The sequence below is a fragment of the Schistocerca nitens genome, chromosome 3, assembly GCF_023898315.1.
Source record: "Schistocerca nitens isolate TAMUIC-IGC-003100 chromosome 3, iqSchNite1.1, whole genome shotgun sequence".
Taxonomy (NCBI): Eukaryota; Metazoa; Arthropoda; class Insecta; order Orthoptera; family Acrididae; genus Schistocerca; species Schistocerca nitens.
In genome coordinates this window covers 556,055,837-556,070,250 of record NC_064616.1, presented here as the reverse complement: position 1 = coordinate 556,070,250, position 14,414 = coordinate 556,055,837, and the positions used below count along the sequence as shown (strand labels likewise).

General features: G+C 36.5%; 1 protein-coding gene across 1 annotated transcript in view; it reads left to right on the top strand.

Moving 5' to 3' along the window:
* LOC126249332 (Down syndrome cell adhesion molecule-like protein Dscam2) overlaps window positions 1-10,107 on the top strand; it is a 562,422-nt gene extending 552,315 nt beyond the window's left edge. Inside the window, exon 26 of the mRNA XM_049950988.1 lies at window positions 9,258-10,107. Coding sequence (XP_049806945.1) covers window positions 9,258-9,551 — 294 coding nt within the window. The 3' untranslated portion in view covers window positions 9,552-10,107. The remainder of the gene's footprint in view (window positions 1-9,257) is intronic.
* Window positions 10,108-14,414: the final 4,307 nt, after the last annotated feature.

Sequence of the window (14,414 nt, the reverse complement as noted above, 5' to 3'; positions counted from 1 at the left end):
CTGTTGGATAAACTTTCCTACATAGTTTGTAATTAAATGTGACATTGGTTGGAGTACAAAAGCCTTTTAGTGTTAAAATTTGTGCATCATGGTCTGAAAGCCCATTCATGCTTTTACTAACAGGATGCACATCTAGAAATGAAAAATGAATAAAAATATTATCTATGGCTGTGCTACTGTTCCCCTGTACCCTAGTTGGAAAAAACACAGTCTGCATCAGATCATATGAATTTAGGAGATCTACTAACATCCTTTTTCTTGCACCATCATATACAAAATTTATATTGAAGTCACCACGTATAACTAGTTTCTGATACTTCCTACAAAGTGAATCTAGAACCCTCTCTAGCTTGAGCAGAGATTCTCTGAAATTGGAATAGGGGACCTATAAACAACAACAATTAGAAGTTTAGTTTCACTACATTCAACTACTGCTGCACAACATTCAAATATCACTTCAGTGCACTGTCATGATACGTCTATGGACTCAAATGAATGCTGTTTTTTATGTACATAGCCACTCCCCCACCCCACAAGGAACTCCTTGAGAAACAGCCAGCTAATCTGTAGCCTGGTAAAGGAAGCCTCTGAATTGTCAAATTATTTAAGTGGTGCTCTGATATTCTAATAATTTCAGAGTCAACATCTATAAGCAGTTCACTAACTTTACCTCTGATACCTCTTATATTTTGATGAAATATGCTAATTCCTTCTCTACTTGGAAGCATTACATCCTCGGAAGGTGAGCCCGTAGTTACAGGGACTTCCTTAAAGCAGGTATACCCAGCAGCTGACTTCAGTCTAAAAAAGGTGCAGCTCTGACACCAACAACTACACGAATTTTTCCATGATTGACATCACCACCACGACCCACTACACTGTCACCTATAAGCTTAACTAGCCTCCCCTTCCCATACCTATTGATGTGCAGGCCATGCCTAGTGAAACCTGATCTATTGATAGACCCAACTGGCATGACTGAGATGTCACCCATACCCTCTGCCATCAGCGCCTTCCCCAGCCCCATGTTAACATACCTAACAGCTGCATTAAGATGAGCCCGATCATGATGCTGAAACAGTTGCACGAAATGCACATTAGAGCCACCAGTTTGGGTAGCTATCTTAACCAGGTCACCACCTACATCATATTCCCCGTCCCTATCAACACTGTTCCCTGCTCCACCCACTATCATTACCTGATCCTCCTTCATAAAATTCTTACATAACTCCCCTATGCTGTTAGTCACCTGAGCCAACCCTGCACTAGGCCTCACAATGCTGGAGACCTGATACTCACTCCCCAACACTTCCTGCAACTGCTGGCCCACACCTCCACCATGGGAACTAACTAGCAGCAGAACCTTCTCCTTTCTGCTAGACTTTGCAACTAACCTAGGCTTCCTAATTGCTGAGGACTGCTGCATGTTCCCTACATCTACAGCTACATGAGGCTCCTCTCCACTCAACTCTGATAGTTGGTCATATCTATTGCATGTACGCAAAGTAAAATTGTCTGAATACGTCCTCTTCCTAGCTGCCAACTGCCAGTTCCCATTCCCCACCACCCTTCACCCTCCTCAACCTATCTAGTTCCTCCTTTGCACGTTGTAACTGCACCTGAAGGCCACAGATCTTATGCTCCTGCTTCTCTATCAACTTATTTCTACTACAGATTCTGCATTCCCAGGAGAGGATCTCACTAGAGTGCCCACTGGCTTCCCCACTGCATTCCCCCCAATGAAAGTACTTCGAACAAATCCCGCACCGTAACCCACTACTCACAAACCTACGCAGAGCCCACACTTCTCACTCATGGTAAAATTTTACAATTACTGACAGAAACTATATGTCTATGTTACCAAAGTTCAGTTTCACCAGTAGAACTATTTAAGAACTAACAATAATGGTCTCGAAATTCTCTGCCTACTAAGAAAGCAACTACTAGTATTAATACTACTACACCACAGCTAATACCAATACCAACAAAAGTCACAAAATTATTACCTAAAACCAAAAAATTCAAATGGCCACTGGAACACTAAGCGAAGTTAAACCAATGAATGAAAATTTTACTGAAATATTTCACTAGAAACAATAAGAAACATCATTTGAAAACTAAAGCGCAAAATTTACTAATCAACTTCAACGCACAGAAAACTCTAAAAAACACAGTGAGTGAATGATTAAAAAAGTTTATTAAGTCATTATTTCACCACAAATGGCACCCAACACTGCTGAAAGCTATTAAATTTAATAACTGTATTACAGAGCACAAATAAGTTAGTCAGTACTTTACCTTTATAACCACTACAGCTGCAGTGCACGCCACAAAATGTAAACACACTACTGAGACGCGAGGCTTAGACTAACGACGCAAGCACACTCACGAATAATAGACCACTTGAGTCAATAACACAGGAAGAATGACTGAGATTAATGAAAATCCACTAATAATTTACTTTTACAACAAATATTAACACAAATTAATGTTAAAATAAGTAAATGAAGACTACAATTTTATAAAATATTAACAAGCAATTTCAACAGCAGTGCAGCACACGTGATGTCACACCAAAGATAATTGGGCAGCTAGGTTCGAAAATTTAAAAAGGAAAATAGATATATTGAAGTTAGATATAGTAGGAATTAGAGAAGTTTGGTGGCAGGAGGAAGAGGACTTCTGATCAGGTGAATACAGGGTTGTAAGTGCAAAGTCAAATAGGGATAATGCAGGAGTGGGTTTAATAATGAATAAGAAAATAGGAATGTGGGTAAGCAACAATGAACAGCATAGTGACTGCATTATCATAGCCAAGATAGACATGAAGCGCTCTCCTACCACAGTAACACAAGTTTATGTGCCAACTAGCTCTGCAGATGATGAAGAGATTGAAGAAATGTAAGATGAGATAAAAGAAATTATTCATATAGTTAAGGGAGAGGAAGCTTTCATTGTGATGGGGGACTGGAATTCAATAGTTGGAAAAGGAAGAGAAGGAAAAATAGTAGGTGAATATGGACTGGGGGAAAGGAATGAAAGATGGAATCGCCTGATAGAATTTTCCTCAGAGCATAATTCATTCATTGCTAACACTTTGGGTTTGAGAATCATAAAATGTGGTTGTATATATGGAAGAGACCTGGAGACACTGGAAAGTTTCAGACTAATTATATAATGGTTACACAGAGATTTAGAAACCAGATTTTAAGTTGTAAGACATTTCCTGGGGTAAATGTGCACTCTGACCACAATTTATTGGCTATGAACTGTAGATCAAAACTGAAGAAAAGTGGAAAAGGGTTTGAAATTAAGGAATTGGGACCTGGATAAGTTGAAAGAACCAGAGGTCGTTGAGAGTTTCTCAGGCAGTGTTAGGCAGGTGTTAACTAGAACAGGAGAAAACCACACAGTAGAAGACAAATGGGTAGAGTTAAGAGATGAAACATTGAAGGCAGCAGAGGATCAAGTTGGTAAACAGAGGATCAAGTTGGTAAAAAGACAAAGCCCAGTAGAAATCCTTGGATAACACAAGAGATATTGAATTTGACTGATGAAAGAAGAATGAAAGAAGAAAATTTAAAACTGCAGCAAATGAAGCAGACCAAAGGGAATACAAATGTTTAAAAAATGAGATTGACACAAGGTGCAAAATTGCTAAGCAGGAATGGCTGGAGGACAAACATGAGGATTTAGAAGCATATTCCAGTAGGGGAAAGATAGATACCACCTATAGGAAAATTAAAGAGGCCTTTGGGGGGAAGGGAACAGCTGTATGAATATCAATAACTCGGATGCTAAACCAGTCCTAAGCAATGAAGGGAAACCTGAAAGGTGGAAGTAGTATATAGAAGGTCTATACAAGGAGATGAACGTGAAAGTAAAATTATAGAAAGGAAAGTGGATGTACATGAAGATGAGATGGAAGATATGATACTGCAATTGACAAATCTCTGAAAGATCTAAGTTGAAACAAGCCCCTGGGAGTAGTTGATATTCCATCAGAGCTACTGCTAGCCTTGGGAGAGCCACCCATGACCCCTCAGACTTCAAGAATGTAGTAATTCCAATTCCAAAGAAAGCAGTTGCTAACAGGCATGAAAATTAGCAAACTATCAGTTTAATAAGTCATGGTTGTAAAATACTAATATAAAATCTTTACAGAAGAATGGAAAACTGGTAGACGCCAGCCTCGGGGGAGATCAGTCAGGACTTCGGAGAAATGTAAGAACATGGCAGGCAATCTGACCCTACGACTTATCTTAGAAGACAGGTTCAGGAAGGAAAAACCTGCATTTTTATCATTTGTAAACTTAGAGAAAGCTTTTGAAAATGTTGACTGGAATACTCTGTTTGAAATTCTGAGGGCAGCAGGGGTAAATTACAGGGACCGAAAGGCTATTTACAACTTGTACAGAAACCAGACAGCAGTTATAGCTGATGAGGGGCATGAAAGAGAGGCAATGGTTGGAAACAAGTGAGATATTGTTGTAGCCTATCCCCAACACTATTCGATATGTACAACGAACAAGCAGTAGAGTAAACCAAGAAAAAATTGGGGTTGGAATTATTAAAGTTCAGGGAGAAGAAATAAAAATTTTGAGGTTTGCCAATGGCAGTTTAATTCTGTCAGAGATGGCAGAGGACTTGGAAGAGCAGTTGAATGGAATGGACGATTTCTCAAAAGGAGGATAGAAGATGAACGTCAACAAAAGCAAAACAAGGATAATGGAATGTAGCTGAATTAAATCAGGTGATGCTTAAGAAATCAGATTAGGAAACAAGGCACTTAAAAAGTAGATGAGTTTTGCTATTTAGGCAGCAAAATATCTGATGATGGCCGAAGTAGGGAGGATATAAAATGTAGACCAGAAATTGGAAGAAAAGCATTTGTGCAGGAGAGAAATTTGTTAACATTGAGTATAGATTTAAGTATCAGGAAGTCTTTTCTGAAAGTATTTGTGTGGAGTGTAGTAATGTATGGAAGAAAGAAGAGAGTAGAATCTTTGGAAATGTGATGCTACAGAAGAATGCTGAAAAATAGGTGAGCAGTTCACATAACTGATGAGGAGGTACTGAACAGAACTGAGAAGCAAAGAAATTTGTGGTACAACCTGACTACAAGAAGGGATTGGTTTATAGAACACATTCTGAGACATCAAGGGATCACCAATTTAGTAATGGAGGGAAGTGTGGATGGTAAGATCATAGAGGGAGACCAAAAGATGAATACAGTAAGCAAAGCAGATCCAGAAGAATGTAGGTTGCAGTAGTTACTCAAAGATGAAGAGGCTTGCACAGGATAGAGTAACATGGGGAGCTGCATCAAACCAGTCTTTGGACTGAAGACCACAACAACAGGTCACTATGTCTGAATTCAGAATATGTTCTAAATTGTACTTTAAATGGAGGTGGGTGGTAGAGGGTGGTAATTCTGTCCATCACTTCTACATAAATGAGTGTGATTTGTGCCATCTTTCAATTTTTGGGAACAGTTCATTGCTCCATAGGTATGCCATAAATCCTGGTCAAGAACAAAGTTAATTCACTTACACATTTTGTTTTGTGGAGAACTTGGTAGGGCTCTATCTTTTTTTGAAACATTGTTGAGCATTAGCACTTGTATTTGTTTTCATCACCACTAGTGTTGACTTTTGTAGTTGCATGGTGGTAGTATTGCTATTCCTTTCATAACTAATATGTTAAAGTAGAATTCATCAATTCACTTTTCTGCAGTCTTTGGTCTCACTGTTACAATCAAATGCCAGGCCATTAACTTATCTGCAGGATTAACACATAACAAAAATTTCTCAACACCAGCAGTTTGGGAAACCACACACTGGCTGGATGTTAGGGTACAATAGACTACAGTGGTTTGGCAGCATCCTTCAGTCTGATAGATCCCTCCCATACTGAGTCTTCCAGCCTCAACCTACTAAAAAATTCCCAAGGGAGGACACAAACAAAGAATTAACAGTCCTTAAAGAAGTGGTTTAGAGAGTGGTGGAAGATGAAGCTAGAGGTTGGCAACAATTTACTACCATCTGCAGTTGTCCTTTCTTCTGTTGTGATTGACCGACTATTTTATTGTGCATTTTATTGTGTGTTTTTTATAATTTTTAAAGAATGCAGTTATTTCTCCTTTTGTAGTGTGGTTATTTCTTTAGTTTTTCTGCTGTAGGCTTTAAAGGGCGACCAGTGCAATAAATAATGATGATGATAATGACCATTGCAAGAAGTATTGACATAGGATTTTCTTATGCACCCATTGCAATGAGACACTTAAAGTTGTAAAGGAGTTTTGCTATTTGGGGAGCAAAATAACTGATGATGGTCGAAGTAGAGAGGATATAAAATGTAGACTGGCAATGGCAAGGAAAGCGTTTATGAAGAAGAGAAATTTGTTAACATCGAGTATAGATTTAAGTGTCAGGAAGTCGTTTCTGAAAGTATTTGTATGGAGTGTAGCCATGTATGGAAGTGAAACATGGATGGTAAATAGTTTGGACAAGAAGAGAATAGAAGCTTTCGAAATGTGGTGCTACAGAAGAATGCTGAAGATTAGATGGGTAGATCACATAACTAATGAGGAGGTACTGAGTAGGATTGGGGAGAAGAGGAGTTTGTGGCACAACTTGACCAGAAGAAGGGATCGGTTGGTAGGGCATGTTCTGAGGCATCAAGGGATCACCAATTTAGTATTGGAGGGCAGCGTGGAGGGTAAAAATCGTAGGGGGAGACCAAGAGATGAATACACTAAGCAGATTCAGAAGGATGTAGGTTGCAGTAGGTACTGGGAGATGAAGAAGCTTGCACAGGATAGAGTAGCATGGAGAGCTGCATCAAACCAGTCTCAGGACTGAAGACCACAACAACAACAACATGTTTTTATAAATCTACCTGCTGATTCAAACTTTGTTTTTCCTTATTGTACAGTTGTTTATAAAATTTATTATTGTTGTTTGCATACTGTGAGGAATCTCTGCCTTATGTGGTACTCCTATAGATGAATCTTACTTTAGAGATTCATAAAATATTCACATGAACCTGAATAATAGTTTCTTGGCTACTTGTTCAGTTTACCAACAATTTAAAATTCTTTGCTTGTTTTTGCAGCCATTTTTAGATTGGTAATCACTGTCACTTAGACTCCCTCATTATCGTTGATCCTAATCTCTATGCACACATTCTCAGAAATATGTGATTCATCTGTCATTAACAAATTTAATTTATTTCCTTTGTGGATGCGTTACTGAACCACTTTTAACAATTTTTGCTAGATTATTTCAGAGAAAACATTTCAGAACATATTTTCAGAAAGATTATCTCATCTTCTACTTATGAGATTGCCATTTACCTAAACAGTGCAGGGTGGTTAAAATCTGCTCCAACAATCATGGTACAACTGGAGAACATTTTTTTTTTTTTTTTTTAATGCAAGATGGCGACAAGTGTAGTGATGCATAGTGAATAAGTGAATAAAAGTTACTGTTCTGTCGTAAAAATGGAATCCTGTGAAAACTGTAAAAGTGAAATCGAAAAACTAAACGAACGCATTTCAAGTTTACAAAAAATTGTAGATGTTCTAAGATGTGAGATTTCGCATGAAAACTGTGAGCTGAAGAAGTTGCGCCATCTTCTAAATGATAACATTTCAGTGAGTCAGATCTTGACCAATCCCACATCCAAGAACAAGTACCATTTGTCTGTACACTAGCCTGTCTGATGTGGTTTTGGGTAGATTTCCAGCTCAAATATCCATCATGAATGATCCAATTAAGAAGAAACAAAATAAAGAGACAGAACAAGACAGACCTATGTTATGGATTGATCAAGTAATCAAATTCATAAAGAGAATACTCAAAGTGATATCATTCAGAGAGAGAGAGACAGAAACAGGTACAGTGTGTGTGCTGGGTGTTTATGGGTGCTCAGCAGTGAGGTTATCATTGAAGGAACTTGTAGAGTTGATAAATAAATGAATATTGAAAAGGGAACTGATGATCACCCATTTGGTACATTAAGTTGAGAACATAGGAGCAAAACTATAAAATCACAACAAAAATGAGGACAATAAATGTGTCTTTTATTTTTATAATTTCTTTATGTTTGCAGAGAGAGAGAGAGAGAGAGAGAGAGAGAGAGAGAGAGAGAGACATCTAGGGAAAGGAAGTTGCAGGGTATAAGTTTAGTAACTACTGAGGTAATAATACAAATGCTTACAAAAACGGTGTGCAGTAGTTGAGTGGAAGGTATAGCTACACTTGTAAATGAACAGATAACATTAAAAAGAACCAGTATTTTACGCTGTACCACAAATAATATATGCATGAAGAAATCTAGTAATAAATGTAAGAAGTACGTAAGCTTCGTGAAAGAGTGTAGGAGGTATAAGTAACAGCAAATTGGAAATCACGTTAGCCTCACAGCCTAACACTAAAAGTGGTAAGCTGTAACGATCAGTTGTTACTGACCACTCCAGTGAAATTACACCAATAATCATATCTGAGCTTACAAATAAAATCCTAAATAACTGTTTTGCTGTTTGTTACTGATCTTTATTTCATTTTTAAAATTTTATACCTGACATAACACAATAGAATTAATGTAAGACTATTTTTGCATTCCACAATTGTGCTCATGCTTATGCACTGTGAACAATTGAAGGAGTAAAAGTGAATAAAAAGATTGAAATTATTCCAAGGCTTTTGGACAATGTACTTCCTTAGAGCTCAGACAATGTACCTCCTCGGAGCTGACAGACTAAAACACTTGATTTCACTCTTGTTTATTCACATGTGTGTGCATGCATACTCCCCCCCCCCCATCCCCCCCCCCCACACACATATTATCCCAGAGCTAGTCATTCTACACACACACACACACACACACACACACACACACACACACACACACACACACACACAGATATATGATACTGGCACAGCAGACAGACAAGTACTGAGATAATATAATGGGGGGGGGGGGGGGGGGGGTCAGCACACACTCATGTGTATTTCAGTCTGTTAGTTCAAAGGAAGAGCATTGTCCAAATGCTTAACAACAGTTTCTGTCTTGTTTATATTCCTGTCAATCACTTAAGCCTCAGCTGTCAGGTGAGTACCTTTGCTCCTTCCATTGTCTTTATTCCACCATGACTTTCAGTATCATATTTAAGTCCTGGAATTAAATTAAAATATTTTCATTTAATTGTGTCTGACTAATAATTTTAATAAGCTTCCTCCTTTCTACCACAGTCTATGAGGAGTGAGTACTGTCGTGTGAAGAAATCTCGACCAAGTGAGGAGTATGACAGTTTTGGTTCTGAATCTGACACAGAACCTGGTACTTCAAGCCGCACAGAATCATCTAACCAGCTAGATGATGGTGGAATGGTAGCTGCTTATCATCCTCCTCTCCCTCGACTTGTAAAGCCTTCCTTCGATCCTATGTATCCACATCAAGACTGGAGCTCCACAACAGAGCCATCACCAGGGTCAGACAGGCGTCAATTTCAGCGCAGAATCTGTCAGGCTCATCACTTAAAATAAAGTACGTTGAGCAACAGGTAGAAGTCTATCAGAAAATCCTTTTCCTTTACCTGACAGAAATCAGTTTCAGAGTTGAAACTGTCTGTTCAGTGAGCTCCATGTTTTAAAACTGTGTAAGGTCCAAAGCTGTTGATGTTCGGTGTTTAAATCAATTTCTATCACCTGCCAGAAGGCAATTTCAACTAAAAAAAAAGTCAATCTTACATGTTAAATGTTTAAAAACAAATTAAAAAGACAAAAAAATATATGTGTATGAGCTCTAAACCTGTTGATGTTTGGTGTTTTCTGTGTAATGTCTGTAACCGTCCTAAAATAAGCACTGATACCAAATACGTATTTCTGAATTTTTGAAGAATTTGTTCTCTGGTACTGGTGAATTAAGGAAAGAAATACATTTCGAATTGCTCACTTTTACCTGACGATGTGGGTGTAATCATCAGTATCAATGATTATACTGGTAGTAAACATATATACATATATAAAAATATATATTTCTCATACATGTGCCAAATGAATTCTGGGTACAGACAAATATAAAAATGAATATATTCTTTAAATGTTGTGATCTATTATTGTACTATATTTATAAACAAAGAAAATGGATGCTAATATATTAATTTGTATTTTATATAATGATAAGTTTATTTTGGTATGCTCCTTGCCTTTGAAACTGTAACTTATGAAGTCTATGTTACATCAGCAAGTACGTATTAAAATTTTGTACTTGCTGTAGAGTTTATATTACAGTGTGCATCTTCTGTAGTTTCCTATCTATCACAAATGAATGAATTTTTATTGGTTTGAAAACCGCAGATGTCATTTCCAGCATTACAGGTGTCAAATGCAATATGGCTATAGACATTTATACAACAAATTTACAATATTTGGGCATTTATCTACATGTACAAGAATGTACAAATTTCTGTCAGACCATTTTCTTTGTTTCAATCAGAAATTCATCTATTACATAAACAGTCACCTCTAATAGGAATTCTTTAACTTTCTTTTTTAATTACTGTATTAGTAGATAACTGGAATGCTCATGTATGGCATTAAAGATTTTTATTGATTTCTGCATAAATGTTTGTTCATTTTTGTGTAGATACTATGTAAGGAAATTAGATATGATTGTTTCTGCTATTTTGCTTGTGACCTGTGTCATACTGTTGGATGTTGTTGTAGTTCTACTTGATGTGTAATATGAAGTGGCAATTAAATAATGATTGCAGCATCATAATTTTAAGTTTTCTAAACCTATGTTTACAATGAGCTTTGTGTACCATGGTGCATATTACCCAAAAATCCTTGTTCCTTGATTTAAAATCATTGCTTGTATTTGTTTGATGGCCTGACATAATGAATCACATGTTACATGAGTCTGTATCAAGGTATAATAGCCAACTCTGACTAGAGAAATACTAAGTCACAGATATAATTTCCTAGGAGGAAATATACCCTTACCAGTTTTGCATACCACTTTATATGATTACACCAATCTGGAATCGGTTGTTATCACAAGGGAACTATCAGTATTTACTCCTTGTCCCATTAGGGTGTAATGATTAATTGACTGATTGATTGATTTTTATTGTTGTAGGGACCTCAGAGATCATCTGAGGCATTACGAAAGTCAATATTACACAGTATAAATGTTACACAAATAATTACAAAAACAAGAAAAATATTACACAGTATAAATATTACACAAATAATTATAGTACCTTCACGCAAATACAAAACAGAGAAACTTCTGGTACAAATTGATATTGCGTAGTAAAGTTTAGCTAATTACAGACTTACTCAGATATAGAAGCATACACAAACAGATCACATAAAATGTAATCATACCATAAGAATTCACATAAAATGTAATCATACCATAAGAATTCATCAGTTTCATAAATGCTGAGCTCAATAAGAAATTCCTTTATTTTATTTATTTTTTTATTTTTTTATTTTTTTGAATTGTTGAATTGGAAGATCCTTGAAATGTTGGGGTATGGCATTAAAAAATTTTATGGACTTTTATAGGAAGCACTTTTGTGTTTTTTATAGTTACATTGGAAATAAACTATGTCCTGCTTGTTTCTTGTGTTATAATTATGTCACAAATCATACTGTTGATAATTGGAATAGTTTTCCTTAATATGCATTACACACTGTAGTATAAATATTGATGGTAGGGTCATAATCTGCCTTGCTTTGATGTCCCCACAGTATTGTGCCATAGGAAATATGACAGTGTATTAAAGCAAAGTAAACCACTTTTAAGTACTGGCACGTTTAGACAAAGACAAAGCTTCCGTAGAGCAAATATTCCTTTGCTAATGTTACTTACTTGTTCTATATGGTTATCCCAGGATAGTTTTGAATCAATAGAGATCCCAAGGAAATTAACAACGTTTGAGCTCTGCTCAAATTCAGTGTTATTATTCCATGACACGTACAGGTCTTGTGTGTGTGTGTGTGTGTGTGTGTGTGTGTGTGTGTGTGTGTGTGTGTTTTTTTTTTTTCGGTTGACACAAAGGAAATTAGCTTTACACCAATTTTCCACTTTGACAGTACATTGGTCTATTTCATATTTCACCTTCTGTGCTGTTCCTGCAACTATACAGACTGCAAGATCATCTGCAAATAAGTAAGTCCTAGTTGACGGCCCAGCTATGTTACATGGTAAGTCATTTATATAAATAATAAATAGACTTTGGTCAAGTACAGAACCTTGTGGGACACCCATGCCCACAGATAAGTAATCTGATTTTGCACCATTAAAAACCACCTTCTGCACTCTATCACTTAGATATGATTTTATCAGTTCCAGATTTTAAGATAAGATTTTATCAGTTCCTGTAAAGCCATAGAATTGCAGTTTGTTCAATAAGATTTCATGAGGCACAGTGTTGAAAGCTTTTAATAAATCAAAGAGTTTATTCTGAACCACTAGCTTGCTTTCTAGTTGCTTCACACATTGTGTTAAAAGTTATAAGGCACATTTAATAGTTCCTAACCCTGATCTGAAACCAAATTGACTATCTGTGAAGATTTTGTTTTCTTCAAAGTATTTTAGTATTTGATTATTTAGTATAGCTTCTACCACTTTAGACAAGATTGGCACAATTGCAACAGGTCTAAAATTATCACAACTTGAGAGGCTGCCTTTTTGTGTATTGGAGTGACTTTAACAAATTTTAGTGCCTTTGGGAACTGAGCCTCCAATATACATGTATTTACTACATGTGTTATCAATTCTGGCAGTTGAACTGAATCACACATTAACATGGCTGAACTTAAACCATAAACATCATTACTAAAATTGTTCTTCATTTTCTTCAGTATATTAGTAACATCCTGTACCCTGACCAGATTAAAGCTGAATGTACTTTCAGGCTTTGTGCTGGTTCTCAGGCAGTAATTATAGTCAGTGGCTATATTGGAAGTGCCAGTCACCTTTATTATTTCTTGCACCTTTTCAGTGAAGAATGTATTTAACTGCACAGAATTCAGATTACTGCTTTCAGCCTGTGAATTCATTTTCCTGTTGCACTGACTATTAATGATATTCCACATTACACATGTCTTATTTTCAGATGTTAAGTCTTTTGACTTTCCTATATGCTGAATCAGTCCTTCTGGCAATCATTTCTTTTTCTTCAAATTTTTTATACACCCATTTCATCTTAGCTTCCCTGAATTCCCCATTTATGTCATTTCTCAATGGCTTGTATTCCTGAATTTCCCTGAACATTACACCTAGCTTCCTTTAAGGCCTGCCTTAATCTTTTCTTTTTCACTGTGAACATGTTTTTAATTACTTGAGAGCCTGTACTTCTATATCAGTCATAATATTGATCACTCTCCCTCTTGATCTTCAATGGTTTAATACAACATGTAAGTCCTGTACTTTTTCTTCATTGATACAAAGGAAATTCACATTACACCAATCTTCAGCATTAACTGTGGCTTGACTGCTTCATATTCCAATATTGCTAATATTTCTGATGTCATGCAGACAGCATCATCATCTGCAAACAGCTGGTCCCACTATATTGCATGGCAGTATAAATAATGAATAAGACTGGACTGAGTACCATTAATTTCAACCATCTGCATTCAGTTACTTAAATAAAATATAATTAAGTCAGTAGCAATTTCATAAATCAGTATACATACAGCTTGTTCAGTAGTATTTCATAGGACAGCATTGAAAGCTTTTGATAAATCAAAAAGTGTGTTCTATAGATAACTGATCAATTTGCAAGTTTTTTGATGCATTGTGTCAGAAGTTATAGAGTAGCTTTAACTGTACCAAATCTTGATCTGAAACCAAATGGACTATTGCTGAAGAAAATATTTTCTTCAAACATTTTTACAATTGGTCATTTAGTACAACTTGTTTAACCCTCAAGTGGATGTGCCTGTGTATAAAGTGCTCCAACCACAAATAACATGGCTTTGTACCATACTATTGTTGTTTTGCAATTGTGAGCCAACTTCTATTCCTTCATTATTGCTTCAGGTAACACAGTGATAAGCTGTGTTATATGTCCAAATGAGCTGCGTTGATATAAAATAAACTGTGAGCCAGGAGAGAAAAAATTTACGATTTGTGCAAGAAAATTGCCCAGCCTGCAAGCTAGCAGCACAACCCCCTAACAACACAGTTGCCTATGAGATAATTAGTAATGGGATAAATGTTTGGCTGTGATCTTATACAGCTGTGCTGTTTAATGCTCCAAGCTGGTCAGTACTGTGTGCTAACACTTGTACATGACAACATAGTGATACAATGAAAGTTTACTTTGTTTTAGCCCATATAATATGAGCTCAATCAAAGTAGAAAAGGATAATGTTCTAAGAATCAGG